The following is a 24,094-nucleotide window of genomic DNA, read 5'->3' on the forward strand; positions in this document are numbered from 1 at the left end:
AGCTTTTTAGCCGGCGGCCGGTGCTTATGGAAAGTACTGCTCTGACACTACAACCAGGTAGCACACTTCCTACTGCCTCAGTCTATTTCCTCCCCGGTGATCCACAGTCGTCTTCGGTCTCCGTCACCTGTGGTCCATTGACGGCGTGGAGGTTGTGGCCTAATGTACTTGACAGGGACTATTAGTGGCTAGTGACTCTCCTGTAATCTTGTTGGTTTAGCAGGGATCAGAGAGGTAGAGAATAGGCATTAGCTTTCATTTGGCTGGCCAACCGGCAGATACAGGGATACAGACACACACACACATATACACACACATACACATACATACTGTAGATACAGATAAGCTGGGTGCAATGGTATCCTTTAGCTATCTTGGATGAATACACATGCTGGGAGCTCCTTCTCTCTGAGAGGGAGCCTTCTGATGGGTGACTGATGATGCGCTGGGCCATGAGAAGAGAGGTATGAAGAGGAGATACTGGAAAAATGCCAAGAAATAGCTCTTCTACGACCTTTACTTTGTCATCTGATCAGTGGAGGATAATGAGTTAACCCTGGACCTCTCTTTCTCTACCCTCACCCACCCTGTCTCGCTTCTCTCTCTCCTCTTCTCTCTCTCTCCCTCTCTCTTTCTGTCCTCTGACTTTCTCCACCGTCTCGCTCTCCTGTCTCCCTCTCTCCCTCCCTCCAGTACAACTTGTCTCCTCCCCAGCCAGGCGATCCCCCCAAGAGTCGTAGTCTGGAGCGGAAACATCCAGACCCCATCGTCCTGACCAAGTGGAGACACAGCACCTACGTACTAGACCTCAACGACAAGGTAAGACCACATGCTCTCGGTCTATGTGTACAGTAACCTTCTTTCGGAAACTCCATGTTTACTGTTGTCAATTCCATTGAAATGGTCAAATCCGGAACTAAACTGAAATTACAATACCAATTTTCCTCATTGATTTTTTTATTAATTTAATGAATTGAATGGAACGGCCCCCAACCCTGGTTGTCACCAACCACCGCTTTCTTTTAATGCTGTAAATAAGTTTGACGCTGCTCTGTGAGAGTGTTCTTGAACCCTATCGAAGTTGTCTGGTCAGTACCACAGGTGGTCAGTCTGGCCAGCATGTGGTCACTTCACATCCTCTTGGCCTTGTTTGGGTCTCTTGAGTTTTTATCCCTAAATAGCTCATTGACAAATCCCAGTCACATGCGATGTCGGCTAAACCATGCTCTCCAAACATTCTCCTTGGGACTAGTCCGTTGGGTCCATTGTACCTGGGAAAGTTAATCAGGTGCAGCCTTAGCATTTGAACATATTTGACGGATGTATTTGACCCAGATCTTTGTGGTTCTGTTCCAGTTCTCTTTCAAAAAACTCAGGCGCTTTGAATCGAGCCATCACATGGGGAGATCTGGTCGCAATCTTTACCGTGGTAAAGTTAGTATCTCCCGCTCTCACACCTCCCCTCTTACTTTGCCTCCACCAATCCAGAGCGGAAATGATCAGATACCTACCTATTGCTGATTTAAGCCAGAAATGCGGTGTATCGCAAAAAAAATCTTAACTCGATCTTGATCCGGAATCAATTCCTTTACTCAATCAAATATGCTATGTTGATCTCTGTCTGTCTGTGAGTCAAACCAAATCATTTAGAGAATGCCTTTGACTACACCCTGATAGTGAAACAAAGCCTTTAATCTAACTAACATTTTTCCTTTTTAGTTGACACAACCACTTCACAATAACCTAGTTGTATGTTGGCGTAACATGTTCAAATCCATTGGCAGTTTGACGTCAGGTAATCTGCCTTAAGTACCCCAGGGTGCAGTGCATCACTCTAGCTCTATTCCATGGGGGGGCGAGTGTCTGCGGGTTTTCGATACTCCCTTATACTTGATTGATGAATTAAGGTCACTAATTAGTAAGGAACTCCCCACACCTGGTTGTCTAGGGCTTAATTGATCGTAAAAAAACAAAAATAAACCTGCAGACACTCGACCCTCCGTGGAAGGAGTTTGTCACCCCTGCACTAGCTATTATGGAAGATTTCTGCTCCAGATTCTTGATACATTTTCTCTTTCTCACCAACTAACCCTAATCTGACCATTCTCTTCATCCTACCTTGTCTAGTCTCCATCATCATCATGTTGACCTTGTTCTTTATCACTCTGTCTGTCATTGTGTAGGAGTGTGGCCCTACACTGTAGCCCCCAAGCACAGTTCTCCTGACTTTGACTCCTGTTAGTATTCCCTGGCTTTGACTCCACAACATGCAACATCCATCTAACATTTTATGTCTCCTCTCTATTGACACGATTGGTGCGTTTGTAAATTCCCTCTGGCTATCTACTCCGATTTCAGAGTGCTCTCGTCTGTGTGCCAGAGTGCAGAATAATTGATGAATTTATGAACTCTCAACACCCATTGAATGGCTGGTGTTGGTAACCGTCAACAAAAAAGTGCAATTAAATTGTTGCCAGCAGCACCGTTACAGTCACCAAATCTCTGGTTAACATGAACAGCCTAACCAGCTCTGCTAGGGTGAGTAAAATGGTCAGAGTGAGGTGTTTCTATCATTTGTGTCTGGAAGCAGCTAGCAAACTAGCCAACATTAGCCAATTAGCTTGGGTGCTTGACTGCCAGAACGATCAGATCAACCCTACTCCTCGGCCAGAGCGTCCAAGAGCAAAACGCTCTGAATCTACAAATGGGCAACCTGACAACGCTCTGAATTTACAAACACCCAGAGAGCACTCTGGCACCCCAGATTGAATTTACAAACACACCCAATGTCTCACCAATGTGACATCACCATCTAACTGAACAGCAGCCGTTAGGGAGAGCTCCTCCTAAAATGTCCTTCATGTCGTTAAATTAAATAGTTTTTAGTGAACAGTTTGGTTGTTTCAATGCAGTGCTGTGTTCTCCACATCTGTTTTTCTTTTGAGGAGATTGTTTGATTTTGAAAAAGATTTTGAGATTGATCGACATGGATCTGAAAGCCAACTAGTCTACTAAAAGCCTTGTTCACATTCGCAGTTTGAAGTGACGCAACTCCTATTTATTTGCATATCTAATTCAAATCGGTTGTTTTTCCTGCAGTCTGAACATCCAAAAGGACATGGAATCAGATATTTCACGCCACATTTCATACCACCTTCGTAGGTGGTTTGAAATCCGATGCAAATATGATTCCTGGTCATGTGACTTGTGTCTGAATGGTCAATCTGATTTATTTGCCCTCATGTTGTTTTTAGACTGTTATTCAGCATTAGTGAATGTTGTAGAAAGCTGAACAGCTACCTAAGCTAGCTAGTTGTTTGCTGCGGCTAGCCAAAAAGGACTTGTTTTGAAAGTTGGGTCATGTTATCTTTTGAGGCTTTAAAGCGTTCTTACCCTATGATTTTGAACATTCAAAGCAACTGGGAAACGTCCATGGCAGGCATTAGCTTGTCAGCTTAGCTTGTTACATCACTGCTGAGTGATACGAAGGCACAAGCACCGCCACCTACAGTCAGTAGAACAAATTTGGATTTGAAAAACAAAACTGATTTGAGTATTACGGCCTACAGTGTGAACAAGCCTTAAGTTGTCTTGATCATCTAGCAACAAGACAGGATTGAGGGACTAGGACATAGGGACAACGAGAAGGAGGGAAAATAGAGGATAAAACCAACAGAAAATTAATTGATTTGGAGGATTTATGGAGGATTTCTAAAAGGAAGACCGGCATTGAAACGAACCACATTAACAAACAAAAAAGCAAATAAAGGTGAGAGGATTGTTTTGGACATTGTAATTTGTGTGTACAGTGTTAATTACACTAAATTACACATTTAATAGCTTTATATTTTCATTTTAAAAAGTGCGCTATTTAAAAAGTTGCATGCTTCAGTGCTCAAATGTGATAAATAACAATGGCAACAGTAGGAGGAGCTTGGCCCATTCCATTTGATCCACCAGCAGAACAGAACTCTGAACATTCTAAACAGAATTACAAGAAAAGGCTGCTGAGGGAAAATCCAGAGACATTGTTTGCTGATTATACCCTAATTAGAGACAAGAATACGATCTCTGACCTTCGGCAGGGTAGCCTAGTGGTTAGAGCGTTGGACTAGCAACCGGAACGTTGACAAGGCACAAATCTGTCGTTCTGCCCCTGGTGTTTTTCTATTTTGTTGCATTACAACCTATAATTTAAATGGATATTTATTTTGATTTCGTGTAATGGACATACACAAAATATTCCAAATTGGTGAAGTGAAATGGGGAAAAAATATTGTTTAAAAAAAAATCCCCAAAATAGAAAACGTGCTGCGTGCATATGTATGCACCCTCATTGCAATGAAGCCCCTAAATAAGATCTGGTGCAACCAATTACCTTCAGAAGTCACATAATTAGTTAAAGTCCGCCTGTGTGCAATCGAAGTGTCACATGATCTCAGTATATATACACCTTTTCTGAAAGGCCCTGGAGTCTACAACACTACTAAGCAAGGGGCGCCAAGAAGTGAGTGGCACCATGAAGACAAATGAGCTCTCCGAACAGGTCAGGGACGAAGTTGTGGAGAAATACAGATCAGGGTTGGGTTATAAAAAAATATCCTACACTTTGAACATCCCACAGAGCACCATTAAATCCATTTTTTTATAAGAATATAAGAATATGGCACCACAACAAACCTGCCTAAAGAGGGCCGCCCACCAAAACTCACGGACCAGGCAAGGAGGGCATTAATCAGAGAGGCAACAATGAGACCAAAGATAACGCTGAAGGAGCTGCAAAGCTCCACAGCGGAGATTGGAGTATCTGTCCATAGGACCACTTTAAGCCGTACACTTCACAGAGCTGGGCTTTACGGAAGAGGGGCCAGAAAAAAGCTATTGCTTAAATAAAAAAATTATCAAACACATTTGGTGTTCATCAAAAGGCTTGTGGGAGACTCCCCAAACATATGGAAGAAGGTACTCTGGTAAGAAGAGACTAAAATTGAGGTTTTTGGCCATCAAGGAAAACGCTATGTCTGGCACAAACCCAATACCTCTCATCACCCCGAGAACACCATCCCCACAGTGAAGCATGGTGGTGGAAGCATCATGCTGTGGGGATGTTTTTCATCGGCAGGATCTGGGAAACTGGTCAGAATTGAAGGAATGATGGATGGCGCCAAATACAGGGAAATTCTTGAGGGAAACCTGTTTGTCTTCCAGAGATTTGAGACTGGGTCAGAGGTTCATCTTCCAGCAGGACAATGACCCTAAATCCCAGTGGCTAGATGTGTCAAGCTTGTGGAGACATACCCCAAGAGACTTGCAGCTGTAATTGCTGCAAAAGGTGGCTCTACAAAGTATTGACTTGGGGTGGGAGTATACAGACAGAGCATCCCATGGCCTTCATTTTATGTGACTCCAATGGGACATTTCTCAGAGTGAAACTACTATTCCCTGGCATGTCAGTCAGAAAGCTATGGTACCAAATCACAGCAAGTGCCTTAAAATCTTGTCAAGCAACAAATTAAATGTGGCAAAACATATAATTCCCACAGGTACTAATAATTTGATAGCAGTGAGAGGACATTTACAGTTGAAGTCGGAAGTGTACATACACTTAAGTTGGAGTCAATAACTTGTTTTTCAACCACTCCACAAACTATAGTTTTGGCAAGTCGGTTGGGACATCTACTTTGTGCATGACACAGGTAATATTTCCAACAGTTGTTTACAGACAGATTATTTCACCCTTAATTTACTGTATCACAATTCCAGTGGGTCAGAAATGTACATACACTAAGTTAACTGTGCCTTTAAACAGCTTGGAAAATTCCTGAAAATTATGTCATGGCTTTAGAAGCTTCCGATAGGCTAATTGACGTCTTCCGATAGGCTAATTGACGTCATTTGAGTCAATTGGATGTGTACATGTGGATGTATTTCAAGGCCTACCTTTAAACTCAGTGCCTCTTTGCTTGATATCATAGGAAAATCAAAAGAAATCAGCCAAGACCTCAGAAAAAAATGTGTAGAAATGTCTGGTTCATCCTTGGGAGCAATTTCCACATGCCTGAAGGTACCACGTTCATTTGTACAAACAATAGTTTGGAAGTATAAACACCATGAACAACGCAGCCATCATATCGCTCAGGAAGGAGATGCGTTCTGTCTGCTAGAGATGGACGTACTTTGGTGCGGAAAGTGCAAATCAATCCCGGAACAACAGCAAAGGACGTTGTGAAGATGCTGGAGGAAACGTGTACAAAGTATCTATATCCACAGTAAAACGAGTCCTATATCGACATAACCTGAAAGGCCACTCAGCAAGGAAGAAGCCACAGCCCCAAAACCAACATAAAAAAAAGCCAGACTACGGTTTGCAACTGCACATGAGGACAAAGATCGTACTTTTTGGAAAAATGTCCTCTGGTCTGATGAAACAAAAATAGAACTGTTTGGCCACAAGGAACATCGTTATGCTTGGAGGAAAAAGGGTTATGCTTGCAAGCCGAAGAACACCATCCCAACCATGAAGCATGGGGTTGGCAGCATCATGTTGTGGGGGTGCTTTGCTGCAGGAGGGACTGGTGCACTTCACAAAATAGATGGCATCATGAGGTAGGAAAATTACGTGGATATATTGATGCAACGTCTCAAGGCATCAGTGAGGAAGTTAAAGCTTGGTCGCAAATGGGTCTTCCAAATGGACAATGAACCCAAGCATACTTCCAAACTTGTGGCAAAATGGCTTAAGGACAACAAAGTCAAATATTGGAGTGGCCATCACAAAGCCTGACCTCAATCCTATAGAACACTTGTGGGCAGAACTGAAAAAGTGTGTGAGCAAGGAGGCCTAAAAACCTGACTCAGTTACACCAGCTCTGTCAGGAGGAATGGGCCAAAATTCACCCAGCTTGTTGTGGGAAGCTTGTGGAAGGCTACCCTTAAATGTTTGACCCAAGTTCCACAATTTAAAGGCAATGCTACCAAATACTAATTGAGTGTATGTAAACTTCTGATCCACTGTGATGAAATAAATAAAAGCTGAAATACTCTTATTAATTGTTCTTTTTTTTTTTTTTTTTTACAAATGATTTGCCTCTTGTCTTACAAGAAGCTAAAATGACTATGTATGCTGATGATTGAAGACTCTACACATCAGCACCTACAGCCAGTGAGCTCACTGAGACTCGTAGCCAGGGGTAACAGCCAGTGTCAGAATGGATAATTAAGAATAAACTGGTCTTAAATACAGCTAAAACAAAAAGCATTGTATTTGGTTCAAAGCATTCTCTAAGACCTAAACCTCAACTGGAGTTGTGCATAAAGGGTGTGATCATTGGACACGTTGAAGAAGCTGAACTCCTCGGAGTAACATTGGATGGTCAGTTATCACGGTCAAATCATATTGACAATATCAACTGTACTCGTTGATCAGGCTTTGATCTTGTCCCATCTTGTTTACTGTCCGGCAATATGGTCAGTTGCAGCAAAGAAAGAACTAGCAAAGCTGCAGCTGGCGCAAAAAAAGAGCAGCACACCTTGCCTTTAACTGGACACGCATAACTAACATCAACAACATGCATGGTAGTCTTTCATGGTTGACGAGAAATTGACTACATGTAGTAATTTTAATAAATATTTGTGTGTTAAAAATGCCAAACCACTTGTGTAATCTATTTTCATACACTTCTTACAGACATACATACCCCACCAGACACGCCACTAATGGGTTTCTTCACGGTACCTAAACCAAAAAACAGATTTAATGTGTTTCTGAGTAATGTATAGTGCCATGCCACCTACAAGCAGAGGTTACTCAGGCAAAAAGCAAGTTTAACTTTAAAAATGTTATGTTTTTTCCCCCACTGCTCCTCTCCTAATTTAACTGTACTGTGTGTAACTAGTATCTCTGTTGTCTCTTGGTGTCTTTCCTATATGTAACTATTATTTTATTTGTTTATTTTCAATTTAATGTAATATGGTCCTTCTGTAGCTCAGTTGGTAGAGCATGGCGCTTGTAACGCCAGGGTAGTGGGTTCGATTCCCGGGACCACCCATACGTAGAATGTATGCACACATGACTGTAAGTCGCTTTGGATAAAAGCGTCTGCTAAATGGCATATATATATATATATATATCTTGTGGTGTTCTTGTCTATTGCTGTTAAATAACATTCACATTTTCCATGACAACATTTGGAGTCTCTGAAATATAATTATAATTAAGTCAAAAACGAACATTTAGCTGTTAGCTAGGCAAGTTGTATTTTGAGGCTTAAAATCTAAGCAAAGAGATTTTGCGGTTGGAATTGCAGGATGTATTTATACTGAACAAAAATATGAATGCAACATGCAAAGGCTTGGTCCCTTGTTTCACGAGCTGAAATTAAAGACCCCAGAAATGTTCCACACTCACAAAAAGCGTATTTCTCTCATTTTGTGCACAAATGTGTTTACGTCCCTGTTGGTGAGCATTTCTCCTTTCCCAAGATCATCCATCTGACAGGTGTCATATCAATAAATGTATGAAACAGCATGATCATTACACAGCTGCACCTTGTGCTCGGGACAATAAACTCTAAAATGTGCAGTTCTGTCATGTAACACAATGCTGCAGATGTCTCCAAGTGTTGAGGGAGCGTGCAATTGGCATGCTGACTGCAGGAATGTCCACCAGAGCTGTTGCCAGATAATTGAATGTTAATTTCTCTACCGTAAGCTGCCAACAACATAATTTTAGAGAATCTGTCACTACGTCCAACTGGCTGGGCCTGGCTCCCCAGTGGTTGGGCCTGGTTCCCAAAGGGGGTTGGCCTATGCCCTCCCAGGCCCAGCCATGGCTGCGCTCCTGCCCAGTCATGTGAACCCATAGATTAGGGCCTAATTTATTTATTTCAATTGACTGATTCCTTTTGTGAACTGTTACTGAGTAAAATTAGTTTATTTTTGTTCAGTATAGTTACAAGCAGTGGCAAAGCACGTACCCACTTAATGTGCACCTAATCCTATATTTTTTATTATTCAATATATATATATATAAGTATACAAAACATTACGAATATAAATATACAGTTGAAGTCGGAAGTTTAGATACACTTAGGTTGGAGTCATTAAAACTTGTTTTTCAGCCACTCCACAATTTTTTTTTAACAAACTATAGTTTTGCCAAGTTGGTTAGGACATCTACTTTGTGCATGACATGTAATTTTTCCAACAATTGTTTACAGACAGATTATTTCACTTATAATTCACTGTATCACAATTCCAGTGGGTCAGAAGTTTACATACACTAAGTTGACTGTGCCTTTAAACAGCTTGGAAAATTCCAAAAAATGATGTCATGGCTTTAGAAGCTTCTGATAGGCTAATTGACATAATTTGAGTCAATTGGAGGTGTACCTGTGGATATATTTCAAGACCTACCTTCAAACTCAGTGCCTCTTTGCTTGACATCAGTCGAAGAACACCAGTCGAAGAACACCATCCCAACCGTGAAGCACAGAGGTGGCAGCATCATGTTGTGGGGGTGCTTTGCTGCAGGAGGGACTATATTGAAGCAACATCTCAAGACATCAGTCAGGAAGTTAAAGCTTGGTCGCAAATGGGTCTTGCAAAAATGACAATGACCCTAAACATACTTCTAAATTTGTGGCAAAATGGCTTAAGGACAACAAAGTCAAGGTATTGGAGTGGCCATCTCAAAGCCCTGACCTCAATCCTATAGAACATTTGTGGCCAGAACTGAAAAAGTGTGTGCGAGCAAGGAGGCCTACACAAGTGACTCAGTTGCACCAGCTCTGTCAGGAGGAATGTGACAAAATTCACCCAACTTATTGTGGGAAGCTTGTGGAAGGCTACCAGAAACTTTTGACCTTTGTTAAACAATTTCAAGGCAATGCTACCAAATACTAATTGAGTGTGTGTAAACTTCTGAACCACTGGGAATTTGATGAAATAAATAAAAGCTCAAATTAATCATTCTCTACTATTATTGTGACATTTCACATTCTTAAAATAAAGTGGTGATCCTAACTGACCTAAGAGAGGGAATTTGTACTAGGATTAAATGTCAGTCATTGTGAATTTTAAATGTATTTGGCTAAGGTATATGTAAACTTCCAACTTCAACTGTACATTTAACAGTATTAAATCATATCGTTGGTAATTTGAAATACCCCGGTATAAACAGTATATCGCCCAAACCTCTCTCTTTCTCTCCTGCATGTGTTCTTTCTGTTACCGGGGCCAACGTCCTTTTCTACTGTCCAATCTCCTTTTTAGTTTATGTTCTGTTTCTCTGTTACGGGATTGTCTTTCACCTTGTGGGACCATTGATAACGAACCGTTTGAATCAATAGGTTGTGCGTCTGTGTTGTAGCACAGCCTATCGGTGGTACAATGAAACATGTCTGTTTGCATGGGCATCACACCCTTTACTGCCCTGTTTCTTCTTTTTGTGTGTGTGTGTGTGTGTGTGTGTGTGTGTGTGTGTGTGTGTGTGTGTGTGTGTGTGTGTGTGTGTGTGTGTGTGTGTGTGTGTGTGTGTGTGTGTGTGTGTGTGTGTGTGTGTGTGTCTGTGTGTGTGTCTCTGTGTGTGTGTCTCTGTGTGTGTCTCTGTGTGTGTCTCTCTGTGTGTGTCTCTCTGTGTGTGTCTCTCTGTGTGTGTCTCTGTGTGTGTGTCTCTGTGTGTGTGTGTCTCTGTGTGTGTGTGTCTCTGTGTGTGTGTGTCTCTGTGTGTGTGTGTCTCTGTGTGTCTCTGTGTGTGTCTCTGTGTGTCTCTGTGTGTGTCTCTGTGTGTCTCTGTGTGTGTCTCTGTGTGTCTCTGTGTGTGTCTCTGTGTGTGTCTCTGTGTGTCTCTGTGTGTGTCTCTGTGTGTCTCTGTGTGTGTCTCTGTGTGTCTCTGTGTGTGTCTCTGTGTGTCTCTGTGTGTGTCTCTGTGTGTCTCTGTGTGTGTCTCTGTGTGTCTCTGTGTGTGTCTCTGTGTGTCTCTGTGTGTCTCTGTGTGTGTCTGTGTGTGTGTCTGTGTCTGCGTGTGTGTCTGTGTCTGCGTGTGTGTCTGTGTGTGTGTCTGTGTCTGTGTGTGTGTGTGTGTCTGTGTGTGTGTGTCTCTGTGTGTGTGTGTCTCTGTGTGTGTGTGTGTCTCTGTGTGTGTGTGTGTCTCTGTGTGTGTGTGTGTGTGTCTCTGTGTGTGTGTGTGTGTCTCTGTGTGTGTGTCTCTGTGTGTGTCTCTGTGTGTGTGTGTGTCTCTGTGTGTGTGTGTGTGTCTTGTCTTGTCTGGTCTGGTCTTGTCTGTGTGTGCTCATGAGTCATGAGCCTCATTATGTTGTTCTAATCTTTTTTTCTGTATCTCACGGCCGCTGGCTGTGTTTTCCTTCTCCCCTGCTGTGAGGGTGGGTGGGTGTTTGTGGTGTGTGTGTGTACATCTTGGGTCTTAAAAAAAAATCTATTTAACTAGGCATGCTAGTCTGACTGTGTTAATGTCTCCTGTCTGTCTCCCTCCACAGCCCTCTGAGAAGTGTGGAGTCCTCAACGTCACCAAAATCACTGAGAATGGCAAGAAAGTCAGGTAAAACATACTGTACAAAGATCATATAGATTAGAAAACATTGTCATTATCTTATGTGGAAGTAAGAGGACAATACAGCATCGTACAGACAAACAAAACAATGCCATTGATTCTTTGTTGATATAATGGACAGACTGGTGGTTGATAAATGCGTGTGTTGGAGCCAGAGTTTCAAAAGTAGGCTATCTCACTGGAAACGTTTTAAGTTTGCCGGCTATAGTCGAGCAGTAGCAAAAAAAATTCTAATAATAATGGTGTACAATGGTGTGATTTGCGCCTATCTGAGTGGACTGATCCATTGTGGAGGCTGTGGGGATGGCGCAGTCCATCTCCTAAGATATGTGCGACTTAAATTGTATATGGTTATATTACGTAAGAACAATGGTGAAACATGCGCCTTCTCCCGCGTCGGATAGTGGTCGCTGTCCGCGGTTCTGAAACACATCAGTGTGCTGTTGAATTGGCACCTTTTCCTAGACCATGTGGCTATGTGCATATTGGCAAAGTTAAGCAACATAATGGTGTTGAGAACAATGCGGCGGAGGCAGCAGCAGAGTTAGGACATGAGAAAACAGGCCTTGCAGTACTTGTCTAAGAAAAGGGAGAGGGGAAACTCAAACTTAATTAGGTCTTTAACTGTTTGTATTTAACCTTGATTTAACTAGGCAAGTCAGTTAAGAACAAATTCTCATTTACAGTGACGGCCTAAGTTATTCAAGTTAACATTGCCAAAGTTACGATAGATTATCATATATTTTCTGTTAATTACCAAAATGATTGAGGATTCCGGTAGCTTTGCAACACTAGTTGGGACTGGTTGATAAATGGTTGTGTTGTGACGTGGTTTATAAAGGGTTGTGTTGTGACGGTAAATAAATGTGATGTGGTTTATGGTTGATAAATGGTTGATAAATGGTTGTGTTCTGACATGGTTGATGGTTTTTATAAAGGGTTGTATTGTGATGGTTGGTTTAAATAGATGTGACGTGGTTTATGGTTGATAAATGGTTGTGTTCTGACATGGTTGATGGTTTTATAAAGGGTTGTATTGTGATGGTTGATTTAAATAGATGTGACGTGGTTTATGGTTGATAAATGGTTGTGTTGTGACGTGGTTCTAACAGGAAGAACTGGACATCTTCGTGGACAGTACTCCAGGGCTCCTCACTGCTCTTCGCTAAAGGACAGGGGAGTGGCACCAGCTGGGTACGTACCCCATCAGCCGCCTTGTTAGGAACCACCTTGGGTTAAAAATAGAGTTTTACAGCTGACGTCAGTTAATTAACATTTTAAAAAATTAGAGCTGAATATCTCCCCTACTTTTCCAATAACCTGCAGGAGTTTTTCACCTCAGGAAGAGGGTGGCAGTGCCTAAGAACGACCTGGTTTGCTGTCTATCTCCAGTTAGTAGTAGTGCTAGTGCACCATAGGTCTTTCGATCTGTTCTGTTTCCCTTGTCCCTTCTTCTTTCATCTGTCTGTGACTCTATATTTCTCATTTGCCATCCTTCTCCTCTCCTCTTACTCTATTATTTTCCTCTCCTTCTTCCTTTCCTCTCCTCATCCAAAGCCGCACTACCGTAGTGGCTCCATCCCTGAGCTGCTGCTCACTCTGCTGGCCAACTGGAAGCGTTCGGTCAAGCCCTGCCCAGCTGTCTCCTATGTCCACTCTGTCCATGGGCGTGCCCCAGCTGCCACTGTATGTCTCCTCTGTCCCTGTGCATGTGTTCCATTTGTCCCCCTGCCTGTCCGTCATGCTCACACTATCCCCTCGCCCTATCCCCTGCCTGCTACTCATAACCTAGCCTGATTGGTTGACCAAGGGATGTAGGGGGATGCGTTTCCTCTGGGTCCCCCGCCCTCCTATTTCGATGGGCACCATCCCTCTTGTTGGTGGAGATCATTTTGCAGGTTTAAAGCTTGTTTTTTTGCAATTCTATACATTTTGCCATGTCTAATGTGTATTCATATGATATTTGAGTGATAAAAAAAACGAATATCTATGGGCTAAAAAAACTAAATTAAAAAAACTTTACCTGACATGGGCTAGTAAATCTGAACATTTCAGACAAGTTATTAATAGCTCTCTAGGGTAATCCCCCCTTTGTGCCCCACAGTTTGGGAACCACTGGCCTAGATAGAGGTGTTGTTGATATGCATACAATACTAACCTACTGAGTCCAAAATGTTTTTTATAACAGTTGAACTTCCCCGTACAGTACTAAATGTTCAGCTTGCAACACAGTGGTGTGAATAAGATCGCCCGTGGTTTATCTTCAAGTCAACGTAGCGGTTAATAACGACGTGTAACTATAACACCGTAACTTGTAACACTGCTTTGGTTGTTTTTAATGCAACTTGAAATAACAACTGTGTGAAAAATACTCATGAAAGATTTACCACTATTACTATCCTTGAGTTGGAAACCCAGCTCTCATCTGATTTGTCTGAATGTTGAATTATTTCCTTGTAGAAGTTTGTGGGTAACCAGTCGAAGCCGGAGTTCACTGTGGATCTCAGAGGGGGGTCAGTTGATTGGGCATCCAAGGATAAGTCAAGCAAGAAGCACGTCATTGAACTGAAGACCCGTCAGGGGACGGAGCTGCTGATCCAATCAGAGATTGACAGCGTCATCAACGACTGGTACCGAGCCCTGACAGACACCATCAGCACACATGTGAGTGGACCTCTCTCTTCAGTCCAGAGCTTAGTAACTACCACACCTATAACATAATCAAATCCTGCACTAACTTGCTCTGTTTAGATGTCAGTCAGAGGGACTAGTAAAGTACAGTACAAGCCAATGACGCTCTAGAATCTCTGTAATGAGGGTCTTCTGAATATTCATTTATTTTTATCTGTTCAGTTCCGCATCCCTCCAATAGAGGGTAGAACTGGTCCAGGTTTACTTCCCTAACGGAAGTTGTGTCTGTGTGTGTGTGTGTGTGTGTGTGTGTGTGGGGGGGGGGACAGGCATGGGAGTCAGATGAGGCCATAGAGGAGGACATGCCTGAGTCCCCCGGGACAGAGAAACAAGACAAGGAGAAGGACCACCGAGACTCCAAGAAAAACAGAGGTGCCTTGATTAAATACGCTGTGAGAGGGTGTGTTTGTGCATGTTGTTTAGTGATCTTAGAAGGTATTGTCACCAAATGCCCTCTTGGTACCTGTTGAGACATTTTTCCTTCCATATGGTTTCAGCGATGAAGACGTCTATAAGTATGGACTCCACTGACCAGAAAAAGACTAGAGTGAAGCTGAAGAAGTTCCTGACCCGCCGACCCACCTACCAGGCCGTCAAGGACAAAGGATACATTAAAGGTGTGGATGGAGATTTGGTTATGGGTTCCCGAGAATGGACCTACTGCTGTCCTCAACTAGAGGAAGCTAAACGCAGTGATAAAACCCTTGGTAACGAAACATTGTAAGTTGACGTCTCTCTGTGTTGTTTTCTCAGACCAGGTGTTTGGCTGCAGTCTGAGCAGCCTGTGTCAGAGGGAGAACACGTCAGTGCCCAACTTTGTCACCACGTGCATCGACCACGTGGAGACCACAGGTACGAATGAGCCATACATCTCTGTTCCTTTTATCTGTTCCCTCGCTCTGTCTTTTGAGTTATGACTAGAATTTTTTCAGAGATGAGATGTCAAGAGTTTTGTAATGATGATTGTGTGCTGAGTCACAAACACGAGTTCTAATGCCTCTCTCTCTCTCTCTCTCTGTCTCTCTCTGTCTCTCTCTGTCTCTCTCTGTCTCTCTCTGTCTCTCTCTCTCTCTGTCTCTCTCTGTCTCTCTCTGTGTCTCTCTGTCTCTCTCTGTCTCTCTCTGTCTCTCTCTGTCTCTCTCTGTCTCTGTCTGTCTCTGTCTCTTCTCCTCAGGTCTGAGTATAGATGGCATATACAGAGTGAGTGGGAATCTAGCTGTGATACAGAAGCTGCGCTTCGCTGTGAATCACGGTAGGGCATCACTCCCTTCAATGATATGATGTTATAGCTTTTTCCACTATCTTTGGTACATGGTTAGTGACATAGGTACTGGAGGTATAGTCATTTTGTAAAGAGGTTTGGGTGTCAGTCAGTCCAACATTAACTTGTGTTGTGACTCTCAATTCTTGAACAGACCATGATCTCTTGTCTTAAAAGCTGTGTCTCTATATCCTAGATGAACAGTTAGAACTGGAGGACAGTAAGTGGGAGGACATCCACGTCACCACGGGAGCCCTGAAGATGTTCTTCAGAGAGCTGCCTGAACCACTCTTCACCTACGACTCCTTCAACGACTTTATCAACGCCATCAGTGAGTAGTAACACACTTAACTACACTGTAGCATACTTTACTATGTTGTCTTTCCCTGTACTTTACTGTGTTGTCTAACCCTGTACTTTACTGTGTTGTCTAACCCTGTACTTTACTGTGTTGTCTAACCCTGTACTTTACTGTGTTGTCTAACCCTGTACTTTACTGTGTTGTCTAACCCTGTACTTTACTGTGTTGTCTAACCCTGTACTTTACTGTGTTGTCTAACCCTGTACTTTACTGTGTTGTCTAACCCTGTACTTTACTGTGTTGTCTAACCCTGTACTTTACTGTGTTGTCTAACCCTGTACTTTACTGTGTTGTCTAACCCTGTACTTTACTGTGTTGTCTAACCCTGTACTTTACTGTGTTGTATAACCCTGTACTTTACTGTGTTGTCTAACCCTGTACTTTACTGTGTTGTCTAACCCTGTACTTTACTGTGTTGTCTAACCCTGTACTTTACTGTGTGCTTGTCCTACTGAGCCACTGTTTCTAATAGTTACATTAAGGAAGGATGGTTCACCTAAAGACAATGTCCATTAATGACTTCACGCTCAATTCACCACTTGGTTGAAGTGATTCCAAATATTTGCTGTTTGAAATGTGTCCACAAGACGGCGCCCTTATCATTTGAATTCACCCTATTCAATTTGGATAATGTAAATCAGGGTTCAAAGACGGTAAAAACACCTGCAAATCAGCTCCAAGTGATTTTAATTTTGGAAAGGATACCCACGCACAATTAAGCAACAAGGCACAAGAGGCAGTGCTGTATCATGAGTACAGTCACAAGTAAAAAGCATTGTTTTATTTACCTGTGACTGTCTGTATTCATGATACAGCACTGCCTCTTGTGCTTTATTGGTTTTACAAAACTGTTACCAACATATTCAAATAACAATGAATTAAACAGTTTCATTAAAATGTTGTTTTGACAAGTCAGTTGTTTCCGTCATGTTGCAACAGACATGTTGTCCATTCTAAGCAAATGTTTGCTATGCAGGCTGGGTACCGTTATTGTCACTAGCCAACTTCAGCTAACTGAGTCACGCCAAACATTGAACCTGGAATGAGAGCACACGAGCTGCATTTTAGTTTGTTTGAGCTTTTTTTTTTCTATTTGCATTTACTTGGATATGTCCAGGATAATGAAGATGCGTGATTTCGCCTGGCTCAGAAAAAAATGGTCTCGTCTGGGCACCGTTCACTCTCCTGTGATACAGAGATGGAAATTCCAAAGTGAAACATTGTTTCTGTGGTCGGACAAGGAGACAGCAAGGCTTATTTTAACCCCCGCTGTACCAACCTAAATGTTAGGCTGGAAGCCAGGGGAAATCATTTGCGAGTTGAGATCAACACAAGAGATGATTCGTACAGAAACATGAGCATGATATTATTATGAGATGCAGTGATAATTGTCAGATGGAACTGTAAAGCAGGCCTAGTGTGCCTGTGAAGGCCATTACAACACGACTAGGAACGCTGCTTGTCCAATCAGCATCCAGGGTCCAAACAACCAGTTTTATAATGGAGAGATACAGTACCAGTCAAAAAGTTTGGACACACCTACTCATTCAAGGGTTTTGCTTTATTTTTTACTATTTTCTACATTGTAGAATAATAGTGAAGACATCAAACTATGAAATAACACATATGGAATCATGTAGTAACCAACAAAGTGTTAAGCAAATTAAAAATATTTTAAATTATTCAAAGTAGTCACCCTTTGCCTTGATAACAGCTTTGCACACTCTTGATATTCTGTTAACCAGGTACACCTGGAATGGTTTTCCAACAACTCCAACAGGAGTTCCCACATATGCTGAGAACTTGTTGACTTTCCTTCACTCTGTGGTCCAACTCATCCCAAACCATCTCAATTGGGTTGAGGTCGGGTAGTTGTAGAGGCCAGGTCATCTGATGCAGTACTCCATCACTCTCCTTCTTGGTCAAATAGCCCTTACACAGCCTGGAGGTGTGTTTTGGGTCATTGTCCTGTTGACAAACAAATGATAGTCCCACTAAGCGAAAACCAAAAGGGATGGTATATTGCTGCAGAATGCTGTGGTAGCCATGCTTGTTAAGTGTGCCTTGAATTCTAAATAAATCACTGACAGTGTCACCATTAATGCACTGTCACACCTCCTCCATGCTTCACGGTGGGAACCACACGAGGAGATCATCCGTCTCACAACGACACGGCGGTTTGAACCAAATATCATAAAATTGGACTCAAACTAAAGGACAGATTTCCACCGGTCTAAATGTCCATTGCTCATGTTTCTTGGCCCAAGCAAGTCTCTTCTTCTTATTGGTGTCCTTTAGTAGTGGTTTCTTTGCAGCAATTCGACCATGAAGGCTTGATTCACGCAGTCTCCTCTGAACAGTTGATGTTGAGATGTGTCTGTTACTTTGCATTTATTTGGGCTGCAATCTGAGGTGTAGTTTACTCTAATGAACTTATCCTCTGCAGCAGAGGTAACTCTGGGTCTTCCTTTCCTGTGGCGGTCCTCATGAGAGCCAGTTTCATCATAGCGCTTGATGGTTTTTGCGACTGCACTTGAAGAAACTTTCAAAGTTCTTGAAATGTTCCACATTGACTGACCTTCATGTCTTAAAGTAATGATAGACTGTTGTTTCTTTTTTCTTATTTGAGCTGTTCTTGCCATAATATAGACTTGGTGTTTTACCAAATAGGGCATCTTCTGTATACCGCCCCTACCTTGTCACACCATAACTGATTGTCTCAAATGCATTAAGAAGGAAAGAAATTCCACACATCAACTTTTAACAAGACACACCTGTTAATTGAAATGCATTCCAGGTGACTACCTCATGAAGCTGCTTGAGAATGCCAAGAGTGTGCAAAGCTGTCAGGGCAAAGGGTGGCTACTTTGAAGACTCTCAAATATAAAATATATTTTGATTTGTTGAATACATTTTTGGTTACTACATGATTTCTACAATGTAGAAAATAGTTAAAAAAATAAAGAAAAGCCCTGGAATGAGTAGGTGTGTCCAAACTTTTGACTGGTACTGTAATTGTGTTCGTTTACAAATGTAAGCAAGGTTTAAAATGATTGTTTTAGTCAAATGGTATCTGTTTATGATTCTTGCAGTCAATTTGAAGTCTAACAATTATTTGTAATTTATGTTCTAGCCCCCTGACCATCCTCTCAAGAAAAAGTCTAGTTAATGATCCCTGATGTAAATGATGTGTTTTTCCTTATGCAGTGAAACTAATGGTGTCGTTTTACCTTTCACTCTCTTCCAGAATGCTCGGATTACAAGCAGCGAGTAAACTCAATAAAAGACTTAATCAAGCAGTTGCCAAAACCGAATCACGACACAATGCAATGCCTCTTCAAACATCTCAGAAGGTAAAGCAAAAAGCATGCTACATTTTGGCTAGGCTGCGATATTACCCAAAGTATTTTTATCGCAATTTGCATGTGATGTTTTTCGAATACTAGCAGTAGCTTACATAATAGATGTAAAGTTTTGTCTCCAGCGTGTACCTGAACCCTTTGTTGACCAACCAACATGTGTATTGTGTTTCCTAATTGATAGGCCTATCTCACCATAACGGATCAAAGGGCAGTTCGAGAAAATGTCAGATGTGCTGGTCCATCTTTAGCCCAATGGCCTGTCTAAATTGGCGGGGGAGGTTACTCCTTCTAGTCCGTCCCTGTATCTCACTCTGTCCTCTCCTTCCTGTCTCTCCAGGGTGATTGACCATGGAGAGGCCAACCGAATGACGACCCAGAGCGTGGCGATCGTCTTCGGTCCTACCCTGCTCAGACCTGAGACCGAGACCGGGAACATCGCTGTTCACATGGTATATCAGAACCAGATTGTTGAGCTCATCTTACTGGAGTATGAGAACATCTTCGGCAGGTAGAAAAAAAGAAACACCTGATGAAGAGGCCTGTGAGAGAAAGAGGATGGTCTGGTGACTGGTCGAACCCAACACTGCTTATTTTTGTGACTGAAACATTGCTGCTGTGGACCAAGCAATTTAAAGAAAGAAAAAACAAAAATGTAATTATTGTTCATTTGATAAAAAGATTAATAAAGGAAGCTAGTGAACGACTTTGCACTTACCCTTTTGAGAGAGCTAAGTATGATGTAAATAAATACAGATTTCATTCACTTTGGTTACAATGCCTGCTGTGAGTAGCAGGGCGGATCCATTGCTTCAGGAGGAGGGTGTTGATTGGTTGGTTTGTTGGTTGGTGAGCTGGCTGGATCGTGTCGTCATTGCCGTGACAATGGACGGAGTGCAGTGTGAATGGCGTGGATGGATCTCCCTTGATGTGATGTGATCCAGTGGATTTGAGTATTCAGGGTATAACTGTTTTACACTGGATTCCTATGGCCAGCATTAAGAACAGGCAACATACGACAAGAGCTTGGTGAATAAGACTTTCATTGTTTTGAACTGGAGTGGAACTGAAGAAGAGTATTATGGGATATACATTCATGTGGCCCGCCGGAGTGACTTCCTCCTTTCTCTGATGACGTCGCGACACATCAGCCGGGCACAGCCCACTCCAGATCATTCAAACAGCAACAACTCCCCACTGAATGAATGGCTGGGTGGGTGGTCTCTCCCTCAATGTCAAATCAATGGAAGCCCATATCCTGCTACTACCATGTGTTATAGCAAAGACCAAGCTTGGTTGTGTGTATTAAGACTACTCTCATTGCTTTGTGTTGGAAAAAATATTACGCTTAACCTCTGAACTGTATATTCTCAGTTTTGTGGAACATTGACCATGTTGTGGTGACCATATTACTGCCACACCTGCAGTCATGAGTCATGACCACAGTAAAGTTCCACGTGACAATTGAGTCACAGTAATCTCCTTTTGTGCACTCTGGACATGCTTTGGTAGTACCCAACTTGCTAACTACCATCTGGTCCTAATTGCCTGGTACTCTGGGCTCTATTGTCCCTCTAACCACTCTGACCTTAATGCAAATTACACTTAAATATCACATCAAACACTTATCATCAAAACAGCAGGCCTATACAGTGTAAAACTCACCTCACTGTGATGATCAATCTGAAGAAAGAAGTTCAACAGCCGGTTGAAACATTGTAGAACATGGTTGGTTTGGATGTTGTTTCAAAGCTTTACACAACGAAATGGCCACCGCTTTGAAAGGTGATGATTCATTCTAAACAACCATATGCATATTAGAGCTTATGCATATTCTTATGAGCCCCCCCTGAAAAAAAATAACGGAATAAAAATGATGATTCTGCTGTTAAATATTTCATAGCCTACCACATATTACCATGGCAGAAAAACATAAAACAAAAGTGATTTAAGATGTATTTGGTACATAATTGGTCTAGCCTTTTGAGTGTGGACTGTATTATCATGTATACTGAATAGGACTGGTTACCTAATGCTAAGCTCCAACATGTATATCCATGAGTCTGGGAGAGAACGTGTTGGTTCATTGATTGGGCAGGGCGGTTTAGCCTGCAATTCTTGATTTTGTATTTGATTTTGAATAGCCTAGTAATAGGGATTTTTTTTTTTTACAAATATTTCATAATTCATTGGGTGACATTACCTTTAGCTATACAGAATATCTTACCACCATGCATTTCCATCTCCTCTCTCTTCTTTATTAATTTCTCGAGCGCGCAGACAGTTTAGGGAAATATGTTTCGTTGCGATGTTCCCGAACAGATTTCACTTGGTTTACCAAATCAAGCACTAGGTAGCTGCAGGAACAAGGTTGGAGACCCAATGTCGTACAGTGTTTGGGCGGAATGTCACCTATCGGGCAACGAGAGCATGCTCCTCAAAACAGTGGTTGATGCGTGTAGATGAATAAGTGTTTTTATTTGTTTCTCAGCTGCTCATATTAAGCACAATTCCGCTATAAAAACCGAATTAACTTACAAAACGGACCGTCGGGAAAGCGCGCTGCCTCCGTTCGCTGTTCAAGTGCGTATAGATGACATGTCTTTTTTCCCCCCTGTTCCTGTTCCTGCCCATTTAATAATGGGCCATTCTAAATCGGAACTAATTTGACATATTGGTCAAGACAAGATTACACTGAGAATAGTCTGATGGGTGAAAATATAAGCATTTGATGGGAGAACAGCTGTGCAGTCTGAGGCAAGGAACAGAGCAAGCTTTTCTCCAATCATCAATTAGTCGCGTCATGCAACCCATACATGTTTTGATTTCTAAGTCATTCTAAGGTTTGTATCACTCACAGCTGAAGTTGCCAAATAACTCTAAATCTAGCATATAGGACCCGTTTCAAATGATCACTTTTATGCTCAAACATAGACATTTCATATGCGCACTCGCGCCGTAATGGGAATAAGCTAAGTTCAAATATACTCTTCTTACTATACAATCAAATCAAATAATAGCATGGGACTTATAACCATATATTGTCAGCTAATTGGACAAGCCTACAGCCTATGTCATACAGCATAGCCAGATAACTAAAATATATTTTCTACATATATTTCTTTAGACCTGACTAAATGAAATAATGAATTTGTGATTGTGTATATTAAATGTCTCTATTAGGCTTTTTTAAAATGTCGATGTTCCAAAGGCATGCATTAACCAGCGGCTTGCAGGCTGGAGGCCTGGAGATGCTAATTGAGTTGTATGTTAATTACCGGTCAATTAACATGAGACGGGACAGTCTTTTGCTTGATAATAACCGGCTGAGAAAAATTAATGACCGCCACAGCCCCTACCTCTGACTTCTGTGATGTTATTGTATGTGCAGCATAAAGCCCCAGTGGCATGGATGAATACAGAATCAGTATTAAATATGGGGTGTCTTGGAGGGGACCCCTGGATCAACTGGATGGGACATTACTCATATGTATTGCTTATATTTCCCCTACTTTTATAATGACCAAATAATTCACCATAAAATTAATTCCAGGGAAATGAACTGGACCCCCCCCGCAGATCTACCCTTTGACCCCAGTGAAATCATCAACAGTGGTCAGTATATCACATGACTGGCTTTGGGAAACATCCAAACAAACCTGTATTTGTTGGGCTTAAACAGTAAATAAACTGCTTTATGTTATGATGAACAATAAGCTGAAGACTATGTGTCCCAAATGGCATCCTATCCCCTATGTAAGTGCACTACTTTTGCCCAGGTCCCAAATGGATCTGATCAGATCGAATGTAGTGCACTATAGAGGGAATAGGGAACCATTTAGGATGTAGCCTAAGATCTTCCCTAATGTGTACAGATGTGTGTCATTGTGAAGTCTAATGTGCTTGGTATGGTAGGCCTCTGCTAGTGACAGGCCTTCATATTTGTAAAGTGGACATGTAAGTAAAAGTGTTGAGTGGCGATTCCCTCCCTTTCTCCCTCTCTTCCTTTCTTCTCTCGTGTCAGGGAGTTACTGCAAACAGGATAAGAGAGATGAGGATGCCAGGGAATAGCAGTCACCCCTAGCATTACTTTTTCAGATCAATTTTTGCATCCCAAATGGCACTCTATTCCCTATTTAGGCCTGTTTTATAATCCCTCTGCTTACCTAAACTAATATGAACTGGACTGGGACTAGAGAGAAAATTATACTGGAAAAATAGTATTACATTCAATTCAAGTTGATTGCAATGGAAGGTAGAACGCAAAAAAAGCCTCTGAATATTATGTACAGCAACTTACATTAAAAAAATGGTCATTGTTCAAAGTCCCTTATAGTAATTCAAGTATGTATGCTTTGATGGTGAGTGGTTGGTTCAAGTGAAATATCACCACATGATTTTGTAAATCTGAATTGTCCACAAGAATACATACAGTATTGATCCTTACAAAAGAGGAAGTGGTTATGAAAGTGTATCTGGATTTTGGCGCATGGTCAGTTGCACATTTTGAATGTACTTTTCAGACCAACTACTGTTTGTGACATTGTTATGTCTAATAATTAAAAAAAACTAAATGGGACAGACTCAACAGTGTAACTTTTTCACTTTCTGTTAAGGGTGGTAAAGGGTAACACTAGTCACTCACTACTGTACAGTCGTATACGTAACAAGTCTGTCTGATCCTCTGCCTTCTTGGGACACGTCTCCCTCGTAAGAGATGTTTCTTACCTCAATGGGATCGACCTGTATAAACGCTAAATAAATCAATTTCAGGACTAATAAACAGAACTGGACTAATAAACACAATATGCCGACGAACGTTTGAAAGCCGCAGGTGGACCTTCGATATCGGC

At 41.9% G+C, this 24,094-nt stretch overlaps 1 protein-coding gene across 3 annotated transcripts in view; it reads left to right on the forward strand.

Moving 5' to 3' along the window:
• The window catches only part of LOC118361151 (rho GTPase-activating protein 12-like), a 98,303-nt gene extending 74,474 nt beyond the window's left edge, over positions 1-23,829 (forward strand). Inside the window, exons 6-18 of one of the 3 annotated variants that reach the window (XM_052483252.1) lie at positions 694-819; positions 1,357-1,434; positions 11,496-11,557; positions 12,682-12,763; positions 13,127-13,255; positions 14,030-14,233; positions 14,530-14,632; positions 14,758-14,877; positions 15,014-15,112; positions 15,435-15,512; positions 15,718-15,852; positions 19,130-19,235; positions 19,582-23,829. In XM_052483252.1, coding sequence (XP_052339212.1) covers positions 694-819; positions 1,357-1,434; positions 11,496-11,557; positions 12,682-12,763; positions 13,127-13,255; positions 14,030-14,233; positions 14,530-14,632; positions 14,758-14,877; positions 15,014-15,112; positions 15,435-15,512; positions 15,718-15,852; positions 19,130-19,235; positions 19,582-19,756 — 1,497 coding nt within the window. In that variant the 3' untranslated portion in view covers positions 19,757-23,829. The remainder of the gene's footprint in view (positions 1-693; positions 820-1,356; positions 1,435-11,495; positions 11,558-12,681; positions 12,764-13,126; positions 13,256-14,029; positions 14,234-14,529; positions 14,633-14,757; positions 14,878-15,013; positions 15,113-15,434; positions 15,513-15,717; positions 15,853-19,129; positions 19,236-19,581) is intronic. The other 2 variants (XM_052483254.1, XM_052483253.1) reach the window with 2 other exon arrangements.
• Positions 23,830-24,094: the final 265 nt, after the last annotated feature.

This window comes from Oncorhynchus keta, chromosome 28 (assembly GCF_023373465.1).
Source record: "Oncorhynchus keta strain PuntledgeMale-10-30-2019 chromosome 28, Oket_V2, whole genome shotgun sequence".
In the NCBI taxonomy this organism is placed as follows: domain Eukaryota; kingdom Metazoa; phylum Chordata; class Actinopteri; order Salmoniformes; family Salmonidae; genus Oncorhynchus; species Oncorhynchus keta.